This window comes from Lepidochelys kempii, chromosome 7 (assembly GCF_965140285.1).
Source record: "Lepidochelys kempii isolate rLepKem1 chromosome 7, rLepKem1.hap1, whole genome shotgun sequence".
NCBI lineage: Eukaryota > Metazoa > Chordata > Testudines > Cheloniidae > Lepidochelys > Lepidochelys kempii.
The window spans coordinates 15,418,996-15,443,869 of record NC_136386.1 but is presented as its reverse complement, the minus strand read 5'-3'; the positions used below and the strand labels follow the sequence as shown (position 1 = coordinate 15,443,869).

The 24,874-nt window shown below is 40.1% G+C and overlaps 2 protein-coding genes across 11 annotated transcripts in view; one reads left to right on the top strand and one right to left on the bottom strand.

Annotated features, from left to right (window-relative positions):
• Positions 1 to 24,874, top strand: part of SUMF1 (sulfatase modifying factor 1) — a 328,295-nt gene that overhangs the window by 76,742 nt on the left and 226,679 nt on the right. For 6 of the 9 annotated variants that reach the window (XM_073351178.2, XM_073351172.2, XM_073351171.2 and 3 more), the window contains one exon: positions 1,745 to 4,188. The exons of 1 other annotated variant lie outside the window; for it this stretch is intronic. In XM_073351178.2, coding sequence (XP_073207279.1) covers positions 1,745 to 1,892 — 148 coding nt within the window. In that variant the 3' untranslated portion in view covers positions 1,893 to 4,188. Of the gene's footprint in view, positions 1 to 166; positions 275 to 1,744; positions 4,189 to 24,874 lie in introns of those variants that run through there. 2 more of the 9 variants (XM_073351168.2, XM_073351173.1) reach the window with 2 other exon arrangements.
• On the bottom strand, positions 7,959 to 17,369 carry LOC140914100 (histone-lysine N-methyltransferase SETMAR). Of its 2 annotated transcripts, none has more exons than XM_073351180.2 (2): positions 17,210 to 17,369; positions 7,959 to 12,427 (listed from the first exon to the last, which is right to left on the bottom strand). In XM_073351180.2, exons 1-2 carry the CDS (start codon positions 17,348 to 17,350, stop codon positions 11,609 to 11,611), a joined length of 960 nt encoding a protein of 319 aa, XP_073207281.1. In that variant the 5' UTR covers positions 17,351 to 17,369; the 3' UTR covers positions 7,959 to 11,608. The 2 variants fall into 2 exon arrangements, 1 of the variants encoding a protein (XP_073207281.1); XR_012159767.1 differs by lacking the exon at positions 7,959 to 12,427 and adding an exon at positions 14,495 to 14,613 and having other exon boundaries at positions 17,210 to 17,300.

Here is a 24,874-nt window from a genome sequence, read left to right as displayed (position 1 = left end):
AAGTGACATTTGTATGTTTGTTAATATCACTTTTCATAACAGACTTAGTAGCTAGCAAGTCTTAAAAAAAGGGAGGGGGGCAATCAAAAAAAGCAAAAGAAACAAACAACCAGAAAAAAAGACAAGACTGTGAAAAGCACCTTATTTGTGTTTCTATTCTGTTTAGGTCCTGTAAAGAACAGAGACAACTGTACATTGTTTTTATTATTGAGTCTGCAAAAAAAACCCTGTATAAATAAATTACAATGATTTGGACGTGTATATGTGCATATTTATTATTTTTTTCCTAAGGTTAATTAAGTATTTTAGGAAAAATTGTCAGAGTGATCACCAGCAAGAGTTTGGTGGCTGTACTCTGAGGCCACCAAAAATTTGTTGCAAGAACCCCATTAAGCTTGTATCTGTAAGCACTGTATTGCTGACTAAAGCATCATAGCCTCCTGTGGCACTGCATAAATAACAGTGCTTTTAATCTTCAGAGTAGTTTACAAACTGTCCTTCATTTTCAGTACATCTGAGGTAGGTAATTATTCCCGGTGTACCTCTTGCTGCATTTGTAACAGAGTCAATTTATTAGTTCCCTGTCCTGAAGAACTTCAACAAAATATACAAAGATGGGGGCGGGAGGTGGAGTGGGATTAAGGGTAACCAAGTGTTCAAATAACTGTCAGGTTTCAGAGTAGCAGCCGTGTTAGTCTGTATCTGTAAAAAAAACAAAAAAACAAAAAAAACCAGGAGTACTTGTGGCACCTTAGAGAATAACAAATTTATTAGAGGTTTCAGCGTAGCAGCCATGTTATTCTGTATCCGCAAAAAGCAAAGGAGTACTTGTGGCACCTTAGAGACTAACAAATTTATTTGAGCATAAGCTTTCGTGGGCTACAGCTCACTTCATCGGATGCATTGAATGGAACGTATAGTAAGAAGATTATATCTATCTATCTATCTTAATTAGCCTCTTACAGACTGTAAGAGGCTAATTCATTAAGATGTGCTATTATCAGCAGGAGAAAAAATCTTTTGTATTGATAATCAAGATGGCCCACTTAGACAGTTGACAAGAAGGTGGGAGGATACTTAACATGTGGAAATAGATTCAATATGTGTAATGACCCAGCCACTCCCAATCTCCATTCAAACCCAAGTTAATAGTGTCCAGTTTGCATATTAATTCAAGATCAGCAGTTTCTCCTTGGAGTCTGTTTTTGTGTATTACACATACTGAATCTATTTCCTTCAGTTAAGTATCCTCACACCTTCTTGTCAACTGTCTAAATGGGCCATCTTGATTATCACTACAAAAGTGTTTTTTCTCCTGCTGATAATAGCTCATCTTAATTAATTAGCCTCTTACAGTTTGTATGGCAAATTCCACCTTCTCTGTATGTATATATATATCTTCTTACTATATGTTCCATTCAATGCATCCGATGAAGTGGGCTGTAGCCCATGAAAGCTTACGCTCTAATAAATGTGTTAGTCTCTAAGGTGCCACAAGTACTCCTGGTTTTTTGCAAATAACTGTCAGAATTTCTCCTTGAGTTTCATCTCTTCCATCCAATAGGCTTTTCCAACCTTTCCCCATCAGCCTGGTGCTTGACTGTGATCTTTGTCAGTCAGTAGCAAACATCATCAGCAATTGAAATGCTCTGGGATATTAGTCTAACCAGCCCTTACTTATGTAGACATAGAGACAAGCTGTAATATGCACTTAAGTGACTTCTTTTTTCTTCTCATCGTCTAGTCCTATTGCTACAGGTATCGCTGTGCAGCCCGCAGTCAAAACACTCCTGATAGTTCTGCTTCAAACCTGGGATTCCGTTGTGCGGCAGACACTCTGCCAGCTTTACAGTGACAGAACTTGTTGGTGCTCTGAAGCCACAGGGAACTAAAAATTTCACTCCAGGACGAGGAGTTTTGTGGAGCTCCAGCCTGCTGAGATGTTCTGCAGTTACCAGTCTCTAGTGAGACAAAACAAGATATCCAGCTAATTAAAAAAGACCGCGTTGGAGAAAATCACCTTCCAAAATAAGTCAATGCTAATCAGAGACATTTAGTTCTATAACTAATCTTTGGGTTGAATTCCCATCTCAACTGTGCAGGTGAAAACATGGAGTTAATGCTATTAATTTAATTAGAAATATTCCAGATTTACACCAGCATAAAACGAACCAGAACTTTCCTGACTGCATTTTGAAAAGGATATTTTGCTTCCGATACTATTTTTCTCTCCTTTAGAGAAGATGCTCTTCAGTACTGAGTAAGTATTTTATGATAGATTTACCTACGTGATCCAAAACCCTCAAGTAGGCTTTACATACTTTGGGAGGAGTTAAAGGAAAATCTGAGCTTTTGTAGCATGGTATTTACTTGTTACATCCTGAGTAATATAGGAAACATATTGTCAAGTATAACTGAGGGTCACGGATGGAAGAAAAAATTCCACATTAACTATTACCCTATATTAGCAATTGGCTATGCTTTTGTAGATTTAGGCTACCTACAAATGTGTAGGTAGCCTACATTTGTAAAAACTTAGTGTAGCTCTTGTTGCTGTCACACGTGAACATTGTGTTCAGAAAGGACCCTTGCCCAGGTGAGCAGTAATTTTCTCCCTTTCTAAAAAGTGGCAGCTTTTATGAGAATAGGGATGATAGTCCCACAAAGGAATGAGCATTATTTCCCTTACGCTGGAAACTTGTAGCAATAGAAACACACCGGAGATTTCCTTTAACGTCTATCTAACATTGTGTAGATTTATTTTGGGGGTTTTAAGTTATTTATTCAAACTAGTGGTTTCAAAATTTTCTTTGCTAGTGAATGGCTCTTCTTGTATGAAAGCTTGCATGAAAAGACAGGAAATTTGAACTGAATGGAAAGTTTCTCATAGGCTTCATTGGGAAAACCTTGAGGTTGTCCTTAGATAAGTTTCAAAATGTATTGAAAAGCTCAGTGATAGCTAAATGTAGTTGTGGCTGGTAAATTAACTCAATCATCTTGGGCTTTTCATGTTAAAATACACTTGAATCTTTCTTCTCTAATGTGCTTCACTCTTACCAGCAGAGTGCTGCTGACTCTGGGGCCCAGTCTTAGGGGCAGATGAAAAAGTTTCCACGTCAACCACTTACTCTTTATTCTAACTTTAATCTAATCAAGAAATTTTCTGTTTGCTAAATATTAAGAAGCTCCTAACCTGAATGTGCCAATCCCTTAGGCATGGGTTCTATTCCCAGCTGTTCCACAGTGATCTAGGACAAGTCCTGTGTCTCGGTCTCCCCATCTATACAAAGGTGCATAAGAGTGATTCCCATTTTAAAGTGCTTTGAGATCTATGAATACAATGGGGTAAGTGAGTTTGTAATAGCAATATTTTGTATTCATATTATTCGCTTGTTTCCAGCACTTCTTGCCTATAACTTTGATAGGTAGGTTTAGTTGCTAACTTCTGCCCTGGGATAGTGAGTTTCCCGCCGAATGGAAAGCCACTAGAGAGGTTTATTCCTAGGGGAGTGACCGTGCAGTTCACCCACCCCAGACCCCATTGGCATAGGAACTAAAGTTACACTTACACTGAATTTTAGTCTGTCGTGTAAGCCATTAAAGTATAAACATTTGCCAATGCCAAGTGTTAAAACATATCACATAATCATAGGAAAAAGCTGTGGTATCTCAAGCCACTGTTCGGGAACTGTTGGGAAAGGCCGACCAGTTGTATATACTAAACACAGTGCTCAAAATAGTGCATCCACTGAAACAAATGGAGAGAAATGCTGTCCATCTTAGTTTAAACTTCCTTTGCCATCATAGGGACATGTCTGCCTTTGTGGAAGGGAGTATGCTTTCATGAAAATTCTTTGAGTTATTGTCATTGTTGAACACTGCTTATTTATATATAATATTAAAAAAGTGTCTGGTTCTGAAGCTTTGAAAAATCATAGGAATTTTTGTCTCTAAATGGCAGCTTCAGAATGCTTGTTTAGAAGTGGGGCATGTCTGTCAAGATTTACTGTCCCCTGAGTGACATAGGTGTGAACTTCCTTCTGCTGGTCTTTCATTCTGATGGTTTAACTTGTTTGTTTCATATGTACAGCATTAGCTTGAACTAGTTCCACCTTTTTTTTTTTTACATTTTTACAACAATCGATCAGAACTTTGATAAAATGATTAAACTGAACATTCTGTAAACAACTGAGGTTTTTGTGTTACTATTCGTCTCACTTCACTCTTCAGCCATCTGCGAAGCATGTGGTTTGTCACTGGGCAAATTAGATATTCCTCTACCAGTGGTCAGAGAAACAAGGTAAACTTCCTTCCCCTTTATTTACCAAAAGAGAACAATGCCATATTTAAAACTTTTTTATGCTGGAAGATGGAAAGTGGGAAAACTTTCTTGGATTAAACAACTACCTTGACACAAATAATAGTTGAGAAAAGTTAAAAGTACAATATTAAGGCCTCTAATTTAAAACTAATAAAAAAATAAGAAAATGGGTAGCATCCTCTAAAGGTATTTATTATTATTTTTTCAGATCTCTCTAGCCCCTTCTATCCTGTTTACAGGTGACTTTTAAGGAAAAGTCTGGTGAACGATAGCTTGCTGTTTTCCAGTGGTGATGCGCTAGTATTCACATCCTTAAGATTTAAAAATAAATGGAGGGGGGAAAACAACTTTTAAATTAATCTGTTGTAACTGAATTTCTCACATTGCAACACATACAGGCAGTTGAAAGATGAACAGTACTGCACTCAGGGTTGGAATCCAAACTCTTGGCCTTTTGAGTTGTTTGGATTTGATCCATTATTAAAGTGAACATGGAACAGTGAATTGGCAGATCAGATTTTGTGGTGGGCCTAATCCTTGGAGGAACAGGCTATTTGGACAGATTGATACAATTTATAACACAAAGTCTAAAGAAATCTTACTTATTGGATATTTACTATTTGAAGACCTTACGTGCAATTCATAGGACAAGTCTGAAAACTCTGTAGCAGTTGGTAGTAGAGATGCAGCTGACGGAGAATGCACTTCAATCTTTTTTCAGTCGTCTTCTAGAGAGAGGTAGCATTCTGGTAGCCTTTATTCAATCAAGGAAGGCAGCTGCAGTACAGCAAAGATCTGTGTTTTTGTCACTTAACACTTACTTGCCATGAAAGTGATTAGGACCAAATGACAACGTATTACTTTGATAGTGTTCTAGCAAATTCTTTAGTTTTGAAAGTACAGATATCTTGAGTGTCTGGGTCACTCTCACCAGAAACAAAGATCAACTGGCCAGGACTAAAAGAAAAGAAATACATTACATGCAGATACAAGACTCACCCATGTCCTCTGGTTCAGTGCCAATAATGCAGATTTGATATGGCTGTAATGCATTTTGAATTTACACTTTTCCAAGTAGTTGGAGCCTTGCCAAATATATTCACAACAAGAGAATAATTGGAAGCAGTTCAATTGATCTTAAAAGCCCATCTAATCTTAGGGGATGGAAAAATACAGTGCTATGGGAATATTACAGAAGTTGTTTACAGTGAGGAATAGGAGGTAGATTGGACCTTCTTTTAATTTAGATATCCAAATATCCCAGCTAAAAAGTGATAGGCATGATTCTGTTTTGGGAGAAAAAGACTTCTCTGCACCAAAAAGTAGAGCTTGAAGTCTTATCAAGTGCTGTGTTCTTTTAATATTTAGATGAAACCCTATTACAGATGAGGATACAGAATCTGTGGAACTTCTCTTGAGATGTAGATTTCTCCTAAGAGAAATCCAAACCTTATTCAACTAATAGTTTAAGGTATTAATCACTGTTCAGAGAGTGCCAGTCATGAGCAAAACCATAAACTCAAAATCTAAGTATGGTGCTTTTAGGATTAACTTATCTATAGAAATGACAAAAGTGAATCATTAGATATGATCTTCAATCTATCTCTACCTTCTGCTGTAACTCTAATCACACATAAAACCCACTTAAGTCATTCTCCACAACCACAGTTGGGAGACATACTTATAGAATAGGGTGAGACTAAGGTGAAAATCCAGCAGTAAAGTGTATGTGAAGACAGTCCAGCAAAGAGCAATCAAATTCCCTTGGCCCTTCATCAGCGTCAAGTAATGATTCAGTTCCAAAATGGAGTCCTCATCAGAAGAAAAATAAAGCATCACTGTTGGTTTATGGAAGTTAATGTATCTGTCATCAGATAGGTAGCTTGTAGTACATGCTGTATGCACAAATGTTATGAATATAGGCTGTCAAATCATGGAGAAGAAACACAGCAAGGGCTAGTTGAGCGTGCCCAGAGCATTTAGTTTACTGCTTAATGTGTTAATGAATTATATCAAAGCCAAATCTACACCTTTCTACTTGAAGGAAGGGAAAACTCAAAACCAAATGCCTTCTGTTTTAAACATCCATGTCCCCGTTAATTTAATCTTGTTTAGGAATTAATATAGCTGATAGCCAATCTGATCAAGGAGAGCATTCTATAATGTTGTCTATCTACATATTTTCTATAACTGCAGCTTTATACATCAATCCTTGATTAGTTATTACTCGACTGTTGGCTGACTGTGTACACACAGTTCCCCACAAAACAAAAAAGCTCTACTATGCTTATAAAGGCTTTTTTTTTTTTTAAATTGGGAAGTGGTCCCCTCCCAAAAAAGGATTATTAACTAAAGTAATGGGATCTAATGCTGATAAGGAAAAACAATGGAGACATGTAACAAAAAATGAAAGGACACTTCCTCTGTCTGCTATATCACATTTACTAAACTAGTGCTATGAAACAGGCAGTGGTTGCACTGTTATGATAAGATTAGGCAGCTCCTTAGTCTTTCCATTGTGGCACATGATTTTCCCAAACTTGTCCTGCCTAGTAAGACAGCAGTGTTCAAAAACAAAACACCCCCTGCCACACACAATAAACACATGCCCACTGTCTGGGAACTATGGCAACACCCTTGTACGTTTTGTTTCATTGTCTTGTATGCAGCTAGCACAGTGGTTCTCAACTCTGGTCCACCACTTGTTCAGGGAAAGCCCCTGGCAGGCCGCAGCATCCACAAGTTTGGCCAATAGCGGCTCCAACTTTCTGCAGTCCCCATTGGCCTGGAGTGGCGAACCACAGCCAGTGGGAGCCGCTATTGGCGGAACTTGCGGACGCCGCGGCGGGGGCTTTCCCTGAACAAGCAGTGGACCAGAGTTGAGAACCACTGAGACAGCCACAGAGCTGGTAGTGGCTACCAAATGAGAAAAATTATCACTTTTTTCCCCATTTTTGCAGTGTTTCTTCTGTTTGGGGCCTGACTTCTGACTTATGGCAATAGTGTGCTCTTTGGCAACACTTGAAGCCTTATGTTTGCAGATCCTTGGCTGAAAGGCACTTTAGAAATGCAAAAATACGTTTACTCAACTCCTAGTTGAGGATAGAAGCTACATTCATGTCACTTACAGCTGTACTGCTAAAACTTAAGATTTGGGGACTTTATTTTTAACATTGTTTAAAAGTTGAAACAATGTAATACTAATAGGATCTTTTGTTCTTAGGCATTTGATTTTTTGAATCCTACCTTGTCTTGGATGGCTTCTGTGCATTACTCCAAAATTTGCATAAAAATTTAATCCTAGCATAAGATCTAATTCTTTCTTTGACAGAAGTGAAAGTGTAGATGGGCTTTAGGGAGTGTGTGGGTTGTCAAAATGGGAAACTAAGGAAAGACTAGCACCTCAGTTACAGCAAGCAAAACCAAAGCTCTTCCCTTTCCAAGATGGGTGGATGAGATACTCCTTTTGCAAATTAACACCTGGAAAACAGTGAAGGTGTATTATCACTGGAGGTGCTATCTGGCCAACATCCTTCAGAAAAACGAGGGTAAAGTGAGCTGTAGCTCACGAAAGCTTATGCTCAAATAAATTGGTTAGTCTCTAAGGTGCCACAAGTCCTCCTTTTCTTTTTGCAAATTAGAATGTGTATTTAAAGTAACTGTTTAGGTGCTGACTGCTCCAACAGGACAAATAGTATGATTGGAAATACATACTACTTACAAACTTAAAAGTACAATAGTGTCTCACTCAGCAGAATGGGACATAAAAACAAATAATGAAGCAGACACAGAACTATCTTTTAACAACATCCACCCTTAGTGTTCTTTCCTTAAGTGTTTGGCAGAAGTGGCCCCCTCACTGCCTGTTTCGCAAATGTCCAGGACTTACAGAAACAGATTGTGAAGGGCGTTGCCACTGACCATCTTTTCCAGTTAGAAAAGCAGCAGCATGTGGAACTGGAACTAGTTTCATAGAATTGTATTCCTTATCCTACTGTGAAATGTTTGTATGGCGTGGAACCATTCAGGCCATCCCCTTACTGCTGAAAATCAAAATGCAAAGGTGCAATATTGCTTCTGAGGCACTGTAGTAAACAGCAGTCACCTTGCTGAAGGTTCTCCACCATTGCAGTACTTTACCTGCAATTACTCCTAAGTACCCAAATAAAGCAGATTTGTTTACAAATTTATTGGACAGACATGTATGTTTGAACACTGTGTGATATTTAATAGACCCAAGGTACAGTGAATTAAGATAACATGAGCTACTCAGTAAGTGAGCCACTTAGAGTACATCTTGTATTACAGAAAGCATACATTGAAATAGTTTTTAATAGACTGAATGGATTTTTCTGTGTTGTAAAATGCAGGTTTAGGTTTTTTTTAAAAAATTATAATTTAATCTGATCTACTGGCAATTGACTCATCTATCCTGTTCTTAAAAACTGACTTTAATATATGTTGTACCACCTCACCACCCAACAGCACAAGACAAAACATTACAAATAAGCTAGTCCAGCAGCCAAAACTAAGCAGTGCATCGATGAATCTACTTGCCCTTCAAATTTTACCACAAAGGTAGTGTCGGTTTCCCAGTAGTATGATTTTGGGGGAAGGGTGGGGGATGGGACACTGGAAACTGGGGGCAAAAGGTAGTGTAGGGGAGCACTAAATCTTTAAACTAGCCCAACTGAAACAGACTGGACTTAAAGCATGCTACAAAGAAAGACGGTATGGAATTACAGGAAAGGCGTGAGAGACCCTTTTCCTTTTCTAAACTAGGATCTGAGAGTAGCTCTGCCCTGATTGGGGCCTACCTGCCGTGAAGGAACAAAGTATGGTCTTTCCTTGGGCTCTGAAACATCTTTCATGTTCTACATTTTCAACCCTTCCATCTAGAATGTTCAGTCAAGATCAGTTTTAGGTAGGGGCAAGAGTGGTTCTTTTGTGCAGATGCCTCATGCATAAAAATGTTAATCTCAAAATTAAAGAAATAGATATAAGATGGAAATTGAATCGAAAATATCCTGCTTACTTACAATAAGATTCCTTCTGCCCCCAAAGAAAAATTAAGTGCTAAGTGATTGTGCATTTCATCTCTTGAGGATAGGTGAGTTGGTTGCCACCCTTGCCGCACTTTACTTACTCAAGACACCAACCAATAGGAAGTTTCTCTTACGTGCACCTCCACCATACACAACTAGCAGAAGCAATCATTTCTAAGGGAGAAAGAGGAGGTACTCTGACGCCATCAGATGGTTATGGACTGATGACAATCAGTAACAGTGCTAGTGGATAGTTTTGGGACACTCACTGGTCCACAACAACTGGCCTAAAACTAGCAATTTAACTCATACTGCTAAACATTTTGTATTTTTTAGTTGTAAAGTGTAGCCATTACTTTATGTATCTTTGAAACACCACTATCCCTCCTATCTGCAATGACAAAACTCTGCTTCCCTGTTCCTTATAACCCAAGACAGAAAAACAATTTGGTTTGAGAGAAAAAACAGGCTAACAAAACATTTGACTGCATAAAAAAATGCTTGAAAGGACTAATATAAAATAAAACAAAAACCTCCTCTTCTCTGTGCCATCTGTTGAACAATGCAGAAACAGATGCTTGTTCGCAAAGGTGTTGTATATTAGCATCTACCACTTCAGTCTGTTTTGCCAGACACACAGGTCGTGTATTGTACTACTCCACAAAGTGGAGTTTGGATTTTCTGCACACTCCCTCAGTTGTTTTGCCAACATCAGCTGGAAGCATCACTGAGGTGATGCATGCTATTTCGAAGGGATGACTATACATCTACATTGGTGCCCTCTTGTGGCTAACAGAGCCTATGCCTTGAGATGGAGCGAGTTCAGAAAAAGTTAGAATGATCACAGAGGAGGCCTGGGGTACAGAGTCAATTTCAGGGAACAGAGGAGAAAATGGAAAGTCAAGTGTTCATGGAACAGAATTAGCTCCCTAGCCAGTTACAGTCAAGAGGGGTGAGCAGGAAGAGCGGGCAAAAGATGGGGAGGCGGGAATACATTTCACTTAATATTCTGTAAAAGCTGGTCATGAAATAGGAGGGGCTCAGCTACAGCGTTGGATAAAAGAAAGTGACTCCTAATTTTCAAACAGGCTCCAGAACAGGAAAGGCAATTCATGTTTTAAATAGTTTTAGTTTGCAGGAACTATTAATGGCACACAGTTTAAAAAAAAACAAAAACGGGTGCCACCTTTGTAAATGCCACTGTTAATTTGCACTTGTCACCTTGATTTTTTCCCCTAGATTTAATTCTTAAAAAGAAAAGGAGTACTTGTGGCACCTTAGAGACTAACAAATTTATTTGAGCATAAGCTTTTGTGAGCTGCATCCGATGAAGTGAGCTGTCACAAGTCCTCCTTTTCTTTTTGTGAATACAGACTAACACGGTTGCTACTCCGAAACCTTTAATTCTTAAGTGATTTTTTTCCCTTATCTAACTCATCTCCCCAAATTCCCTCTTTTCTGCACCTACCATTCTAATTCAATCTGTTTCTATATACCTCGCTGTCCACTGAAACAGGCCTTATATCAAAACCTTCAACTTCCCTTTGAGCTGTGGCAAGTTATCCTAAGCTTTCTTGTTTTAACAGAAAAAGGTTAGCTGTGGCAACATGTCACCCATTTAGCTCTCTCTTGCATCATCCACCTGGAATCAAGTTGAGAGTACAGGAGATTGTTCAGCAAGTTGTCAGGAACTCTGTCTTGGCTTTTGTCCAAGGCCAGCTCTAACAGTCAGAGCGGTAAAGCAGATTGCAGTCGCCTCTCCTGAAAACACCATTTTTCCCTTTTGCACATACTGTCTAACATAGTCACCCGCAGCACTTTACCCCTGCCTGAGCTTCTGTTTATTCTGCACCAGCAGTGCCTCTGCTGATTCCTCCTTCACCTATGTGTGAAGTATTAACCCTTACTGAGATGTAAAGTTATGGGGTCACTGTGTCCTGAGCCTATGCCTCTAACTGTGTAAGATTATAGTGTACGTAACAATTACTTCCTACACTTTGCCTATAGTCCTAATGAGTCACTTAACCTTTCACTTGAAGCTAGGTGGAGTGGCATTTCCTATTTCCCCCTCCCACATCTTGCCATTATACTTCTACCCTTGCTGTAGCTGTGTGTGTGTGTGGGGGGAGGGGAACCTATGGTCATTTTTTTGGGTGGCAGCACAAAGGAATCTCATTCCATTTTTGTTTAGGCACATCTGACAATAGATGCTATATTCACCTATATCAATCTTTTTTAATCCCTATGCACAGCTGTTTCCTTGAGAAACTTTGCCAAAAGTTTGTTTGCCTGGTGTATAGCACAGAGAGCTATCATATGGTAAAAAACCAACACATGATTTAGCACCACAGTAACAGGGTTTTTTCATTACATCATCTTCCTCCAACATTTCCTGCTCTCTTTTGATTAACGGTACATTAAGAAATCTTCCAGAATAATCATATGAAAGTTCTTCTCCAGCAGAGATAGCAGCAGCAGCGAAAAGTGCCAGTTTGGGCACCAGTGAGTCAATTCGGACAGGAACCATAAATAAATTTGGCTCACAAGAATGGTTCAGGAACCTGCCAACATTTCCTGTATTTACAGGATCAACAAATGTCTCTATTATCTGTCCATCATACAAGTGTTCCCTCACAGCTATAATATAGTTTGAATCCTCTGGTGTCTGTGCCTGTATTCTTCTACATGCCTCACGGAAGCATAGAACTTCACCAGCATATTCACACACAAATCTTCCTTTTGGTATGAACTCCAGTGTGCGGAGACCCCAACCCTTCTTAACAGTCTTGAACACCTCAAGTCTGAATTGTAAACCCCTCTGAATAACCCTGTTTTGACAGAACTCACCACAATGGCACATAGCATTGCATTCAAAAATAGGTCTAGCATAGTCCATTTCACCTCCTATGTATTTGATGCATAAACTGTTATAGTTTTCACCATGGCGAAGACACGAACAAGTGTTGGCCACGCAGGAAGCAGTAAGACAATTACATCCTGGAAAAGTGATTTCAGAAGGGTCAGTGCCTTCTCCTGCTCCCGCCACGTGCTCTGGGCTGTACTGCAGAGATAACAAATTAAAATCATTTTGATAACTATACTCCCCTTCACAGAGACAAACACAACATTTCTCATGAAAATAAAGGGGCCAGATTTTCAAAAGACCTTGACCCCCAGGAGCTTCCAGTATTCCCCAGGAGAATAATGGATAGTGGGCACTTTTGAAAACCTGGCCCCCCCAAAAAGCATATACTAATCAGCTCACTACAATATAACATTCTTGAGATCTGTGTCCTGTAAAGACAGGAAAAAACAAAAAAATAAGGTGCATTACAATTTAACATCTCCCAGGTGCCTAATAGTGATAACTGCCTTTCAAATGACCACTGTTCTTCAAGCATCTGGTATGTAAATTAGTAACTCCTAGAATCTTTCGATATTTCATATTTACAGAGGGGAACTGTTTCAAAGTTTTGCCAATTTAAAGTTATAAACCAAAAGCTCTCTTTATCTATACTGATTGTGATGATGGGTCTGTTGTGAAAGCAGAAATGTGTTTTCCTTTAGTTTCAGTACTCAGCTGCAACTGTGTAGTTCCTAACAATAGCATTACCAGTTACTGTATTTTTATGTCTTTTTAAAAAAGCGAACATGACATGAAAGAAGTAATTAACAGTGCTTGAACTCTTAAGTCCTTGATCATGGATCAGATCCAGTGAATACACTGCTCCACCACTGTATCTCAACCCGACCCAAGAGAACCCAGTCCTCTCAGAATAAGAAGGCAGTTCAGTCTCCATCATCTTTCATTTCTTGGCCTATCAGTAGGGCCCTACCAAATTCACAGTCTATAGTTGTCAATTTCACAGTCATAGGATTTTTAAAATTGTAAATTTCATGATTTCAGCAATTTAAATCTGATATTTCATGGTGGTGTAATTTTACTGGACCTGACCCATAAAGGAGTTGTAGAGCGGGGTTGCGGTACTGCTACCCTTATTTCTGCACTGCTGCAGGCGGCCACTCTGCCTTCAGAGCAATTGGAAAGTGGCGGCTGCTGGCCCGGAGTCCAGTTCTGAAGGCAAAGCCACTGCCAGCAGCAGCACAGAAGTAAGGATGGCATGGTATGGTACTGCCACCCTTACTTCTGCACTGCTGCCTGCAGAACTGGGCCCTCAGTCAGCAGCTGCCACTCTCCAGCCACCCATCTCTGAAGGCAGCTCAGAAGTAAGGGTAGTAGTACTGTGACCCCGCCCCCCAATAAACTTGTGACCCCCCCTGCAATTTCCTTTTGGGTCAGGATCCCCAATTTGAGAAACACTAGTCTCCCCTGTGAAATCTGTATAGAATAGGGTAAAAGCACACTACAGACCAGATTTCACAGTCCATGACGCATTTTTCATGGCCCGGAATTTGGTGGGGCCCTACCTATCAGATAAGACTGTCCACAGGGAGGCAATTGTGATGTAGACTTCTAAATGGATCCAGAAAAATCTCTTCCTGGATATATGCCAAAATCTGGAAACAAACAATTTTTTTTTAAAAAGTGAAGATGGGTGTCTAGGTGAATTAGCTAGGAGAGGCAGGGGTGGGCAATTAAAAACAGCTTTATATTTTTTCTATTCTAATTCCTATTTGCTAATTATGTAGATGAACTCTTTTGAGACCAGTTTTTAAAATGCAAATCCTAGTCCATGTGGATTTAAGGTGAATATGCAGAGTGCTACATTAATGATTTAATTCCTAAAACCAGCCCATTGGATAAACCAGAGATAAATTCTCACCCCCCCACCACAAAACTAATGCATCTAATTTTATCTAGAGTGCCCAGACATGAGTTAATTATTCTGAGCACAAAAGAATCCCTTAAAATAGAAAAGGCATACACTATGCTTCTATTTATTTACATAATAGACAGAAAGACAAGCAGATGGTGATGTTAATTTCCTAGTTAATCTACATATATAAATCACTGTGAGATTGAGTAAATTATTTAAACAGAGTATTACTGTTTTATCAAACACACACCTCTTAGGCCAATTTAAAAGCTCTATGAGAACAGTGTTTGACTTTGAAAATAATTTCTAGCCATCATTTTTATTTTTAATATAATCCAAAAAGCTTTACATTTTGAGATGGTAGATATCTTGTCACATTCAGACCCAGTACTAGTGATTTTATTGTCACAAGAGGAAAGTCTGTTGCAGAGGCAGGTATCTAAGTGTTCAGAACTGTATATCGATGCATCTGCAGAGGACAAAAATGAGTTGGTGATTGCATTTCAACCTGGTTACCACTTAAGGAAGGGATTTGGTTTAGTTCAGACAACACAAAGCTGGAATTCATGCTTTCAAAATTACACAAATGCCCCTGGCAGGCCCAGATTCACATTAGAGTGAATATTCGTATGATGAAGGACGGTGATTGAAACTTCGCTAAATTTTGGAGTCAAAATATAGGTATTTATAACAAGATACTCCAGAGTCATGCTTGTTTTCTTTATAATGTTCCGTTTGAAGGAAGGCAGCATATTATACAGAAACCTAAAGTACATACTGTGATTAAAATGTTACAGTGGCCTGTTATGTTAAATTCTGGATGCTCAGGAACATAACAGTTCATTCAGAGGTTTATTTTCCCCTCAAGTAGGAGCTTGCTCAGCCACTTGTGTTTAAATCAGAGCAAGTTCTGAATCTTTCTAACATTCACTTATCTTTGATACTCCCTTATACACTGACGAGAGTTTCCTATTTTCCTAAAATTTCACAAGCCCACATCATTTAAAATGAATGTAATGTTTAGTCCAAGATGTGGCTCCATTTTCATTATGGGAATTCAGGTTCTTAAATTCTGTTTTCCTATGAATCCACCACTTAATCAAAATCTAACTAGCCATACACCTCTGGGGAATTTGTTTGTAACTCTCTATAAATAGTTTAGAAAAGAGATTGGATACATTAGGAGTTGGATCAGGACTTAGTTAGAATGAGAAGTGACTGTTAACGTTTCAAAACTTTCACATAATTTATTGTGTTAACCACCTCACACAGTGTGGCACTCTAAAGTGCCTGTCAAGTTCATTCTTTGATTCCGTTTTACTGAAGAAATAACTATAATCCCTACTAGCAATGCACTTGTTTTAATGGTTGGGCTATAAATTAACTTATGGCAATATATTATTTCTGGAGACCAGCAGGTGAGATATGGCTTTAAAATTAAAATCTGTAAAAACTGTCAGCAAGGAAAAAGGAGGTAGTACAACTGAAAATGTTTTAGAGAGAAGAGCTTTTCCATTAAGATCTAGGATGCTTCCTTTAAAAAAAAAAAGTGCAAAATATAATTTTTAACCTGAGACCAGCTAAAATTGGTGCTTTGATTCCCCATTAATCTATAAAGAGATAGCAGCAAAAAGATGTACTAACGTTACTTTTTAAAAAGTAATGTTTGTTTCAACTATTTGCTTATTTACTGAGTCTTGCAGGTACAAGCTGTAAATCATGCTTTCTTGGGCTTTATCTTTTTTAAATGGCCAAGTGGCTGCTGGAAAGCAAAAGAATGTAAGTAAGTAAAAACACATCAGCAGGGCATCCAAATAGAGGATATTTTAAAATACATGTACTCAGCTATATTCTACCTATTTAAAAATATTTTATAAAAATCTTTCTTGAACAGAAGTGGAAGAGCCAACCATGTTGGTGGGGTTTTATTTTTGCAAGTTACGGGAAATTAAACCATTTTATTCCTAGATCTAAAATGTTGGAGCCTGGCCCCAGAATATTACAAACACCAGGTGGGTGGGGTAATATCTTTTATTGGACAACTTCTTGAACTCAAGCTTCTTGAAGTTGTCCACTAAAAGAGATCATCTCACCCATCCTGTATCTCTAGACAGCAGTGAGGATTTTCTAAGCCCAGATTTGTTTCAGAAGGGGCACTTTAGAACCTTTACCAGTTTCGGGCCCCTATCCTACAATAACATGCACACAGTTTGCATAACTTCCAACTTATCTCTGTGTGTATCTTCTTACTATATGTTCCATTCTGTGCAGCCGATGAAGTGGGCAGTAGCCCACGAAAGCTTATGCTCTAATAAATGTGTTAGTCTCTAAGGTGCCACAAGTCCTCCTGTTCTTTTTGCGGCTACAGACTAACACAGGCTGCTACTCTGAAACGGCAATCTGGGGGTGCAGTTTCAGGCTTGGGGCCAGCAATCAGAACTTCCTTTGCACCTATTAAAGATTTATGGCACACGGAAATGGTACCTGTTTGCAGAAGCCCCATGTTATGTACGGCTTTCAACGTGACACGTGTATTTCCCTCTCCCCAGCCGGGGAACGCATACATTTAATTTGATACCGTTTGAGGGCGTGTGCTGATTCGTTTTCAGCACCAGCCGAACTTTTCCCGCAAGGAAGAGGGCTCTTGGCTAAGGCCACAGAGCCCTCGATTGCACTACAGCATAGACTGCAAACCGCACGGCCCAAGGGGGACCGCCCACTCGAGTGTAACATTCGGGCAAGGCTCGCCGAGCCCCGAGCTCGTTTCTGCGAATTCAGACCGGACAGCGCGTGCCCGGACCAGCAGGGCCCTGCTCACCCCAGCCACGGATCCGAGCCCTGCACCCGGCGGGCGGGGCTCGTGGGCTCGGCCACAGGCGCCAGCAGCCCGGGCGGCCTCTGAATCGGCAGCGGCGCTGGAGGCGCTGGAGGCGCGCTCGGCTCCCCGGGGGGGGGGGCGGGGGTTGCTGCGGCCTGGGCCGACGCTCCTCTGTCTCTCTCTGGCGCGGCCAGCTGCCGCTGCGTGATGGGCCGGGGCCGGGGCCGGAGCCGCCGCCGCCGCCTACCTGGAAGGGCGGGGGTTCCTCGGACGGCGGCCACAGCGACACGGGTAGGCTCTCCAGCCCCCGGCTCAGGTCCTGTTCCTGGGGAATCGCCTCCATGCTTCCCGCGGCCAGCCGGGGCCTAGGCCTGGCTGCTGTCGCCATGGCAACAAACCCCACTGTCCTCCCCTCGGATTGGCTCCCAAGCGACATGTCCTTGTGTGATTGGCCGAGATGAAGGACTTCACAGGCGGAGACCCGGAAGCGTGTGTTCTCTTAAAGGGACCACAGGTGGGGAGGCCGACCGTGGAAGAGGGTCTTTCTTTCTGACACACACAGGAAGAGATCGTTGTGTGCGTGTGTGAGACACGGACACCTCCACTCATCTGATGGCATTGTGTGTGAGACACAGACATTCTCTCAGACACTGAGTGTGTGACAGAGACACACACACAGCGACGTGCACATCAGACAGACACAGACTCGCACAAACACAACGACATTGTGTGTGTCAGCCAGACACACTCTCTCACACAATGACATTGTGCGTGTCAGACAGACAGACTTTCACATACAGGCGATGACATTGTTTGTATTGCCCCAACACAATCTGACAGGGTGCTGTTGCACCCTGACTTAGTATATTATTTTTGTTATGCCCCCTCCCTCTCCTAGGCCCTGTGAGGCTTTGTGAAATGACGGTGTTTGTAAAAAGAAAAGGAGGACTTGTGGCACCTTAGAGACTAACCAATTTATTTGAGCATGAGCTTTCGTGAGCTATAGCTCACTTCATTGGATGCATGCAGTGGAAAATACAATGGGGAGATTTATATACACAGAGAACATGAAACAATGGGTGTTACCATACACACTGTAAGGAGAGTGATCAGGTATGGTAACACCCATTGTTTCATGTTCTCTGTGTATATAAATCTCCCCATTGTATTTTCCACTGCATGCATCCAATGAAGTGGGCTGTAGCTCACGAAAGCTTATGCTCAAATAAATTGGTTAGTCTCTAAGATGCCACAAGTCCTCCTTTACTCTTTTTTTAAACATACATCACATTTGGCTGGGTTATTTTCTCCACATAAGGTACCACCATTGGCTATTTTTAATTCAATCACATTTACCTGACATTCAACAAAATCTTTTACTACAGAATCTTTTTAAACTTTCTTAGTGAAATGTCATTTGGAAGTGCTGAATACTTTAAAGCTTTCACTATGAAATGAAATCTCTCTTGCTTATTTTGAAGATACAAGTTTGTGATTGAGTTCTGGAGGTTTAGTTAGTGTTCTTGTCCCCCCATGCAAGCATTTTAAATTAACTTTTCTTACTTCTGTATTTGAACTGAGCTAATATATGTTTTAAAAATATCACTTCTGTGGTTGGATGTTCTTTGCTCTCTGTGGTTTTACATGAGAGATATGAGATCAAATGCATGTAAACTGGAAACTGTAGTTGTCATAATGTGATAACTCTTGACAACATTTAGAGAAGAAACTAGCATATTTTAAAAAATTAAATTCAAGAGTACAAAGTAAGGGCCCAATTCTTCTCCCTTGACTTACCAAAGTAAGGTTTCTATGTGAAGGAATATATGAACAGGACGTAGAACCAAGGTCTCTCCTTGTTTGGGAAGCTTGACACGATTCTGCCAGTGCAAAGCTGCCCTGAAACTGGCTTAGCCAACTACAGGAGGATTACCCATGTGGCAAGATCATCCAGTGGAACAGAACATTGAAGGCTGGTCCTGCACCACCCTTCTTCTGTGGCAAGCATATGCAACAAGGCTAAGAAAAGAGAACACTGACTCAACTTCTCAGTGTTCTGGTGATTCCTAGAAACTGTAATGGTCCCTTGGGTGGATCTGCGTTGGCTCATTCTCATTAGCTGAGCCTGTGATAGATATTTATTCTAGTGCTATAGAATTAAAATTCTAAATTTCCTAGCCAGGCCTGAACTCCTCAGTGGGGCTGCTACCCAGTGACCTATATATTTGAAAGCTAGGAAAATTAGAATTTTAATTCTATAGCATTAGGATAAATAACATGAATAATGATTCCAGTACTGATCCTACTGGTCTCAATTAGAGTGGTAATAGTTCTAGTCAGAATACTTGTGTGGTATAAGTATTGCAACAACTTTAGAAGCTTTTCACATCATCATATTATGTTCTACAAGAATTATCTTAGCCCATTTCAGCATCTGCATCCAATTTTTGTAGAGCAGATTGGGCAAGAATGCATCTGAGGCCTGTTTATGGAGATCTTGCAAATTAGAAAGATACATACAGTGTGTTGTGATATAGTAGTTGCTTGTAATATGCTGGAACAGCCTGTCCTTCAAGGGTACCTTTCATGTTAACTTCCTAGCTTGTCTGTGAGGCTTGCCCCTCTAATAAGATATTTCCTCTTAGCATACCTTTTGAAGGGGCTGGCCTGTTACATTTAGCAGAGAATATTTGGTTTGTCTTATATGTGCCTACTTTGCAACTACTTCTGGCACTTGTATCTTCTTTTCTTCTCATTGGTAAGTACTAACTCCTCTTGTGTTTTCTTTTTTATTATTATTGAGGAGTTGGCAGTTTCTCACTGTGGAGGCAGTACATTTTGGTTTTTGCTCTGCAGAGGCATATTTGTCTATTACAGGAGTGGGTGGGTGATGTTCAGTGGCCTGCAATGTGCAGGTCAGAGTAGATGATCATGATGGTCCATTCTGGTCTTAAAGTCTATAAGTCTATGAGACGGTTAGGAGAAGGTGTTTTTTTCTGTTCTATACATACACACGTATTTGGGACAAATGGGATAGGTGTGGTGGTTGGCCTGAGATGGGTAGAAAGCGGTTCTTAAGGTTATTTATATAGTAAAAGAAGAAAGAGTTGCCTTTTAATACTGGAAACTTATATAATGTCTGGTAGTTGGAAATGAAGGGGCTGCTCTAGGTAGTAAGTAATAGGAAGAAAATGGGCATTAGTACAATATTACAGTTAATGTGCAGAAACTTAATTTGCAAATGTTTTGCTTTCAAAAATTTTTGCCCTTTAAAAAATCCAACTAATTCCATTACACAATTATAATTTTGTTTTCAGTTCATTGAGGCGTCTCTGTGACCACAGTGTTATTTCAGCTATGGTTCCTTGTGGGGAGAGGGGTTAATCTGGGAATTTCCTTTGTTTCTGTTTTAGAAAATATGTGAAATACTGCTATAAGGAAATTAGATGTAGAGTGCTTGTTTTATGGAGCTTCATAAGCTCCTTGAATTGGATTGGTTTAACTGACAAAGCTTCTTACATGTGTTTGGGTATGAAGCGGAGATGGAGAATAAGCAAACAAGTCATTACATCTTGCAGGAAAGGTGCTGAAATGATACCGGTGCTCTAACACTAAGGATATAGCTACACTAGAGCTGGCTACACTTCCATTTTTAGTTCACTAGCTCGATAAGAGCTAATGTGGATATGTCTCCTCAAGTTGGAAATTACACCTTCTGGGACCAGTATACACATATGATTTATACCTGATGGAGAGTGAAAGGGGAGGATGTGTATGGCTTTGCAAGGACAGAATCACAGCTACCATAGAGAGAGAGAGAGGGTTTGCATGGGATCTTGCTGAGAAATGAATAGGAAGGGGGTGGTGGATGCATGAATTTTACCATTCTGTAACATCCTCTCGGGTTGTGACTCAAAAGATGTTTCTCTAACCTTTTAGTCTACCTCCCCTAAGCCTTCTGTCACTCTGCCTCTCTTCCACTCCATTTTTCTTGCCTTCCTTTGTTCCCTCTCCAAATCTCTCTTGCCTTCATTAACCGTGCATTGCATGCCTCCTAAGATTTCCCATTGCCAGTGGCCTCTTACATAAAAAGAAGCTGGAGCCCAGTTGCCTGGAGGGGCAGGGGCAGGAGCAGGGAATAAATCTGTACTACCATACCTCCATATTTTGAAGAGATGATAATGGCAACAGTTTTAAGTACTTGCAGCAGGTCCCTTTTAAGATGCTTTTCAGCTCCAGCTTCTCTCTCTTCAGAATGTTGCCAACTCTCTCCTTTTTTGGATTGATTTATCCACCTTTTCCACACCTGCCATAGTGGAGGGGTGAATCAGATTCCCGAGCTGGAAGTTTGGTTGTAGAGTGATCACTGATATTGACTCCACTTCCTTTTTGTAGCTCAAGGACTTTTATTATTAACAAATGGACCTTTGGGTTAAGACAAATACAGTTTGGCTCCTAACACCCAGCACCAGATGGAGTTTTTTCCATTTGTTTAAATAACAAAAGTGGTGAGTCATTATTCTTTTGCGCAAGAAACAGATTTGCTTGTAGTTATGGGGGAGAGGGTGTTAAAAATTAGCACAGGAGCATGGAAAACCCTCTGTTCTCTCTTTCTCCTCCTTCCCCCACATGCTCATGTTATGCCGTCCCATACCCTGGGTTGAAGACTTAAGTTGTCCAGAGTGGGTGAGAGGCTGACAGAAGCGCATTTTAACTGGTGTAAAACAGTTGTTGAAAGAAAGCACAGAATGGAGTTGAAGTGGAGAACTGAGTCTCAACTATGCACTCATGAGCCAAGGCTCCTGGTGCAGTTACAGAATTATTTTATCAACAAGACACCATGTTTCTAAAATGGAAGCAAGTGTGCATATATGGGCTACTGGATAGATCTATATTTTGTTTTTCTTTTATATGTACATACATAGCTTTTTAATTTTTTCCTTACAAATAATCACATCCAGCTCATTAATAATTTTTGTGGCTGTTCTGTGCACTCTCTGCAATTTAATATCCTTCTGGTAATGAGGTATGAGGAGGTTAAATGCGTTTGGAATAGAGTTCAGCTTCGAACTGTCTTTCTCTCACTACATCACTGAATTTCCATTGTCTAATATTTTACACTGTAACAAGGTACTGCAGCTTAGGTGCACTGGAATTTATGCTTGCAACCCATTACAGCCTGTGGCCCCTTTAAAACACAATTTCTGCAGGATTGTGTTTTCCTCTTTTTCCTCCAGTTTGTCGTTGTTGATTTTTTTTTTTTTTTTTTTACTGCCTTGCTTACAGTTCTCTCTTCTCCTTGCTCTGCTCTGCCGTTCCTCTCAGTCCAGCTTTTAATCTTGCTTTGTGATTTGACCTTGATTGCTGGATCATCATGTCCATTGGGTTAGTGTGCAGGTACTCTCTGTGCCTCTGCCAGTCTATTGTGCATCTATTTAGAATATTGATCGCTAGAGAGTGAAGTAGAAAAAAATCAATATCCCATTTAAAAAAAGTTTAGTGACAGCAGTGTTTTCAAGGCAAGTCAAATTCACAGGGTTAGTGTCCAGAAACTAAAGATGTAATTTTTTTCCATACAGACTATGCTACATAGATAGATGAGAGATAAAAATACACACATACAGATTAGGACCTAATTTATTTGTATTTGTGATTGGACGACTCCTTTTGAATGACTGAATCTAAAAAAGCAGCAGTAACACAAACTGTACTTTGATTTACTCCTGTCAACTGTAGTTTAGTGTTGATTATTGTTAGGATATAGATATTTAGGCCTGTTTTTAAAGGCCTATACTTTAAGAATTTAGGTGTATTTTTATTACTTAGCCAGTTATAGAGGTATAAAAGAAAGAATTAAAATTACTGTTTGCTGGTGTAAGGGCCTTTTTTTATTCTGACAGTTTGAAAAGTTCACCCCAATAAACATCAGATTGTTTGCACCTTTGGACTTCGGGTATTGTTGCTCTCTGTTCATGCGACAAGGACCAGGGAAGTAAGTGGGTAAAGAAATAAGCTCCCTAACAATTATCTATGATAGTACTCCATAGTATAATTGTAATTGTACTATAGTGTGTTTAGTAACCAGAATGAAATCTTAGTGATCTGATATCTTATTACAGTGTCTGCTATTAAATGCTTGTAGGGAGATGCAGAAACACTAGATTGTGAATTACAGACTTTATCAGTATAGAATATGTACCACATGTGTGCAACATGTGCATTTGCCATGCACCTTTGTCTGCCTCACTGCACTCTGCCCACTGACTCATCAACACTGGGACTACATTATCATCCCAGAGTCAGTTGGTCTCAAAAGTCAGCAACTTGAAGATCAGATATTCTGCCTCTCTTTCAACCTGAATCCAATGGCTGCCTCTGGAGGTTCCTCATCCCAGTCCATTCCCCACCTGCCTGGTTACTGACATCCTCATCAGCAAGAAAGCAGACCCCCAACTCTCTGGAGAGCAGAGTCTGAACCTGTTCCCAAGCTCCTTCTCCTTTGCCTCTGGACAATGCTGCCTCAATTCTGAGCTGGGATGTCAAAACCATATTTGTCTGCTGGATACTCCATTTGAGCCTCTGTGTGTGGCGAAAGAGCACTGTTATTCTGAGGTCTGTTACTTGTACCCTTGTACGGTAGTTGCCCCAATCTTCTCTCTGACTCTATTGTGACCCCCCTCAGAACAGCAAGGGAGAACACTCTGTCTTGTTCTAAAAATGCATTAATGTTGCTCATGAATTGCTCAGCCAGGAAGCGTGTTCCAGTCGGTTCTTCAGCGTGTCTTATTTATTTTGTACAGCTTGCAAAGAATCTGAAAGTACTTTATGGAGTGAGAGTTTGAAATAATGAGAGAGTGCTTTACAGACTTGCCTGCCATGACAGTGCTGTGAAATTCCACAGAGCAGTCACGTTGGCACTCTGACCCTCTTTCTGCAAGGCCAAACTCATTATGTCTATGTCACACCTGGCCTTCGCTGCCTTCAGAAGCAGGAATTCTGAGGTCATTTCTCAGCGCATGGATCTTGGATGGTGAACAACATCTTGCTGTGTGCTAATGAGCTGGCCAAAGATGCCATAAATAAATGAATGCTGGAACTAAAGACATAGTAATCCCATTTATAAATCCTGTCAAAGAGGGAGAAATTGAAGATCAGTTTACTTAAGTTCACCTTAGCTGTGGAGCAGTGATTAACCTTGAAAAATACTTTGCATTTATGTAGCACATTTAAGGTGGAGTTCTCAAAGTGCTTTACAAAGATAGATAAATCTTGTGTCCCTCATTTTACAAATGGGGAAACTGAGGTAGAAAGAGGTAAAATGACATCCTCAATATCAGTGGCAGAGGCCAGGAAGAGAGCCCAGGCTTCCTATCATAGAGCTTTCCATTGCATCTGTCACCATGTCCTGTTCTATGGACCATCATCCTGAGGGTTATGTGCAGTAAGTCTGTCTGTCCAAGAAGAAAATTGTGACTTAGAAATTTACTAAATCATATGACTTTTTTTAAAGTAATCATTTGTCTCCTCAGAAGCAAATAATACTGTGGTTTCGAGGATTGTCAACCATTCGGATCACACATAAATTACATCTTGCAATTCATTTTGATGAAATCTTTTCTAAGGATGCAAGTCAGAGGAATAAATTCACACCTAGAAACTCCTGTGGACTGGCAACACCAGCTGCGCCACTGATAGGCCTTTGATAGGTCATTTATCCATTGTGTGGAGTTGTTATAATGTGATACAATGAATCTGTTCTCTGGTATATCACCACATTCCTGTTAATTGAGCGTGGTATTTATCAGCATTCCAGTTAAATAGATTCCAGTGTAGCAATATTTCTTCTAAAGAAAGTCATTACTAAACAAGACATAGAACTGTTCAGTCTGGAGAAAATTCTTCCCTTAGATGT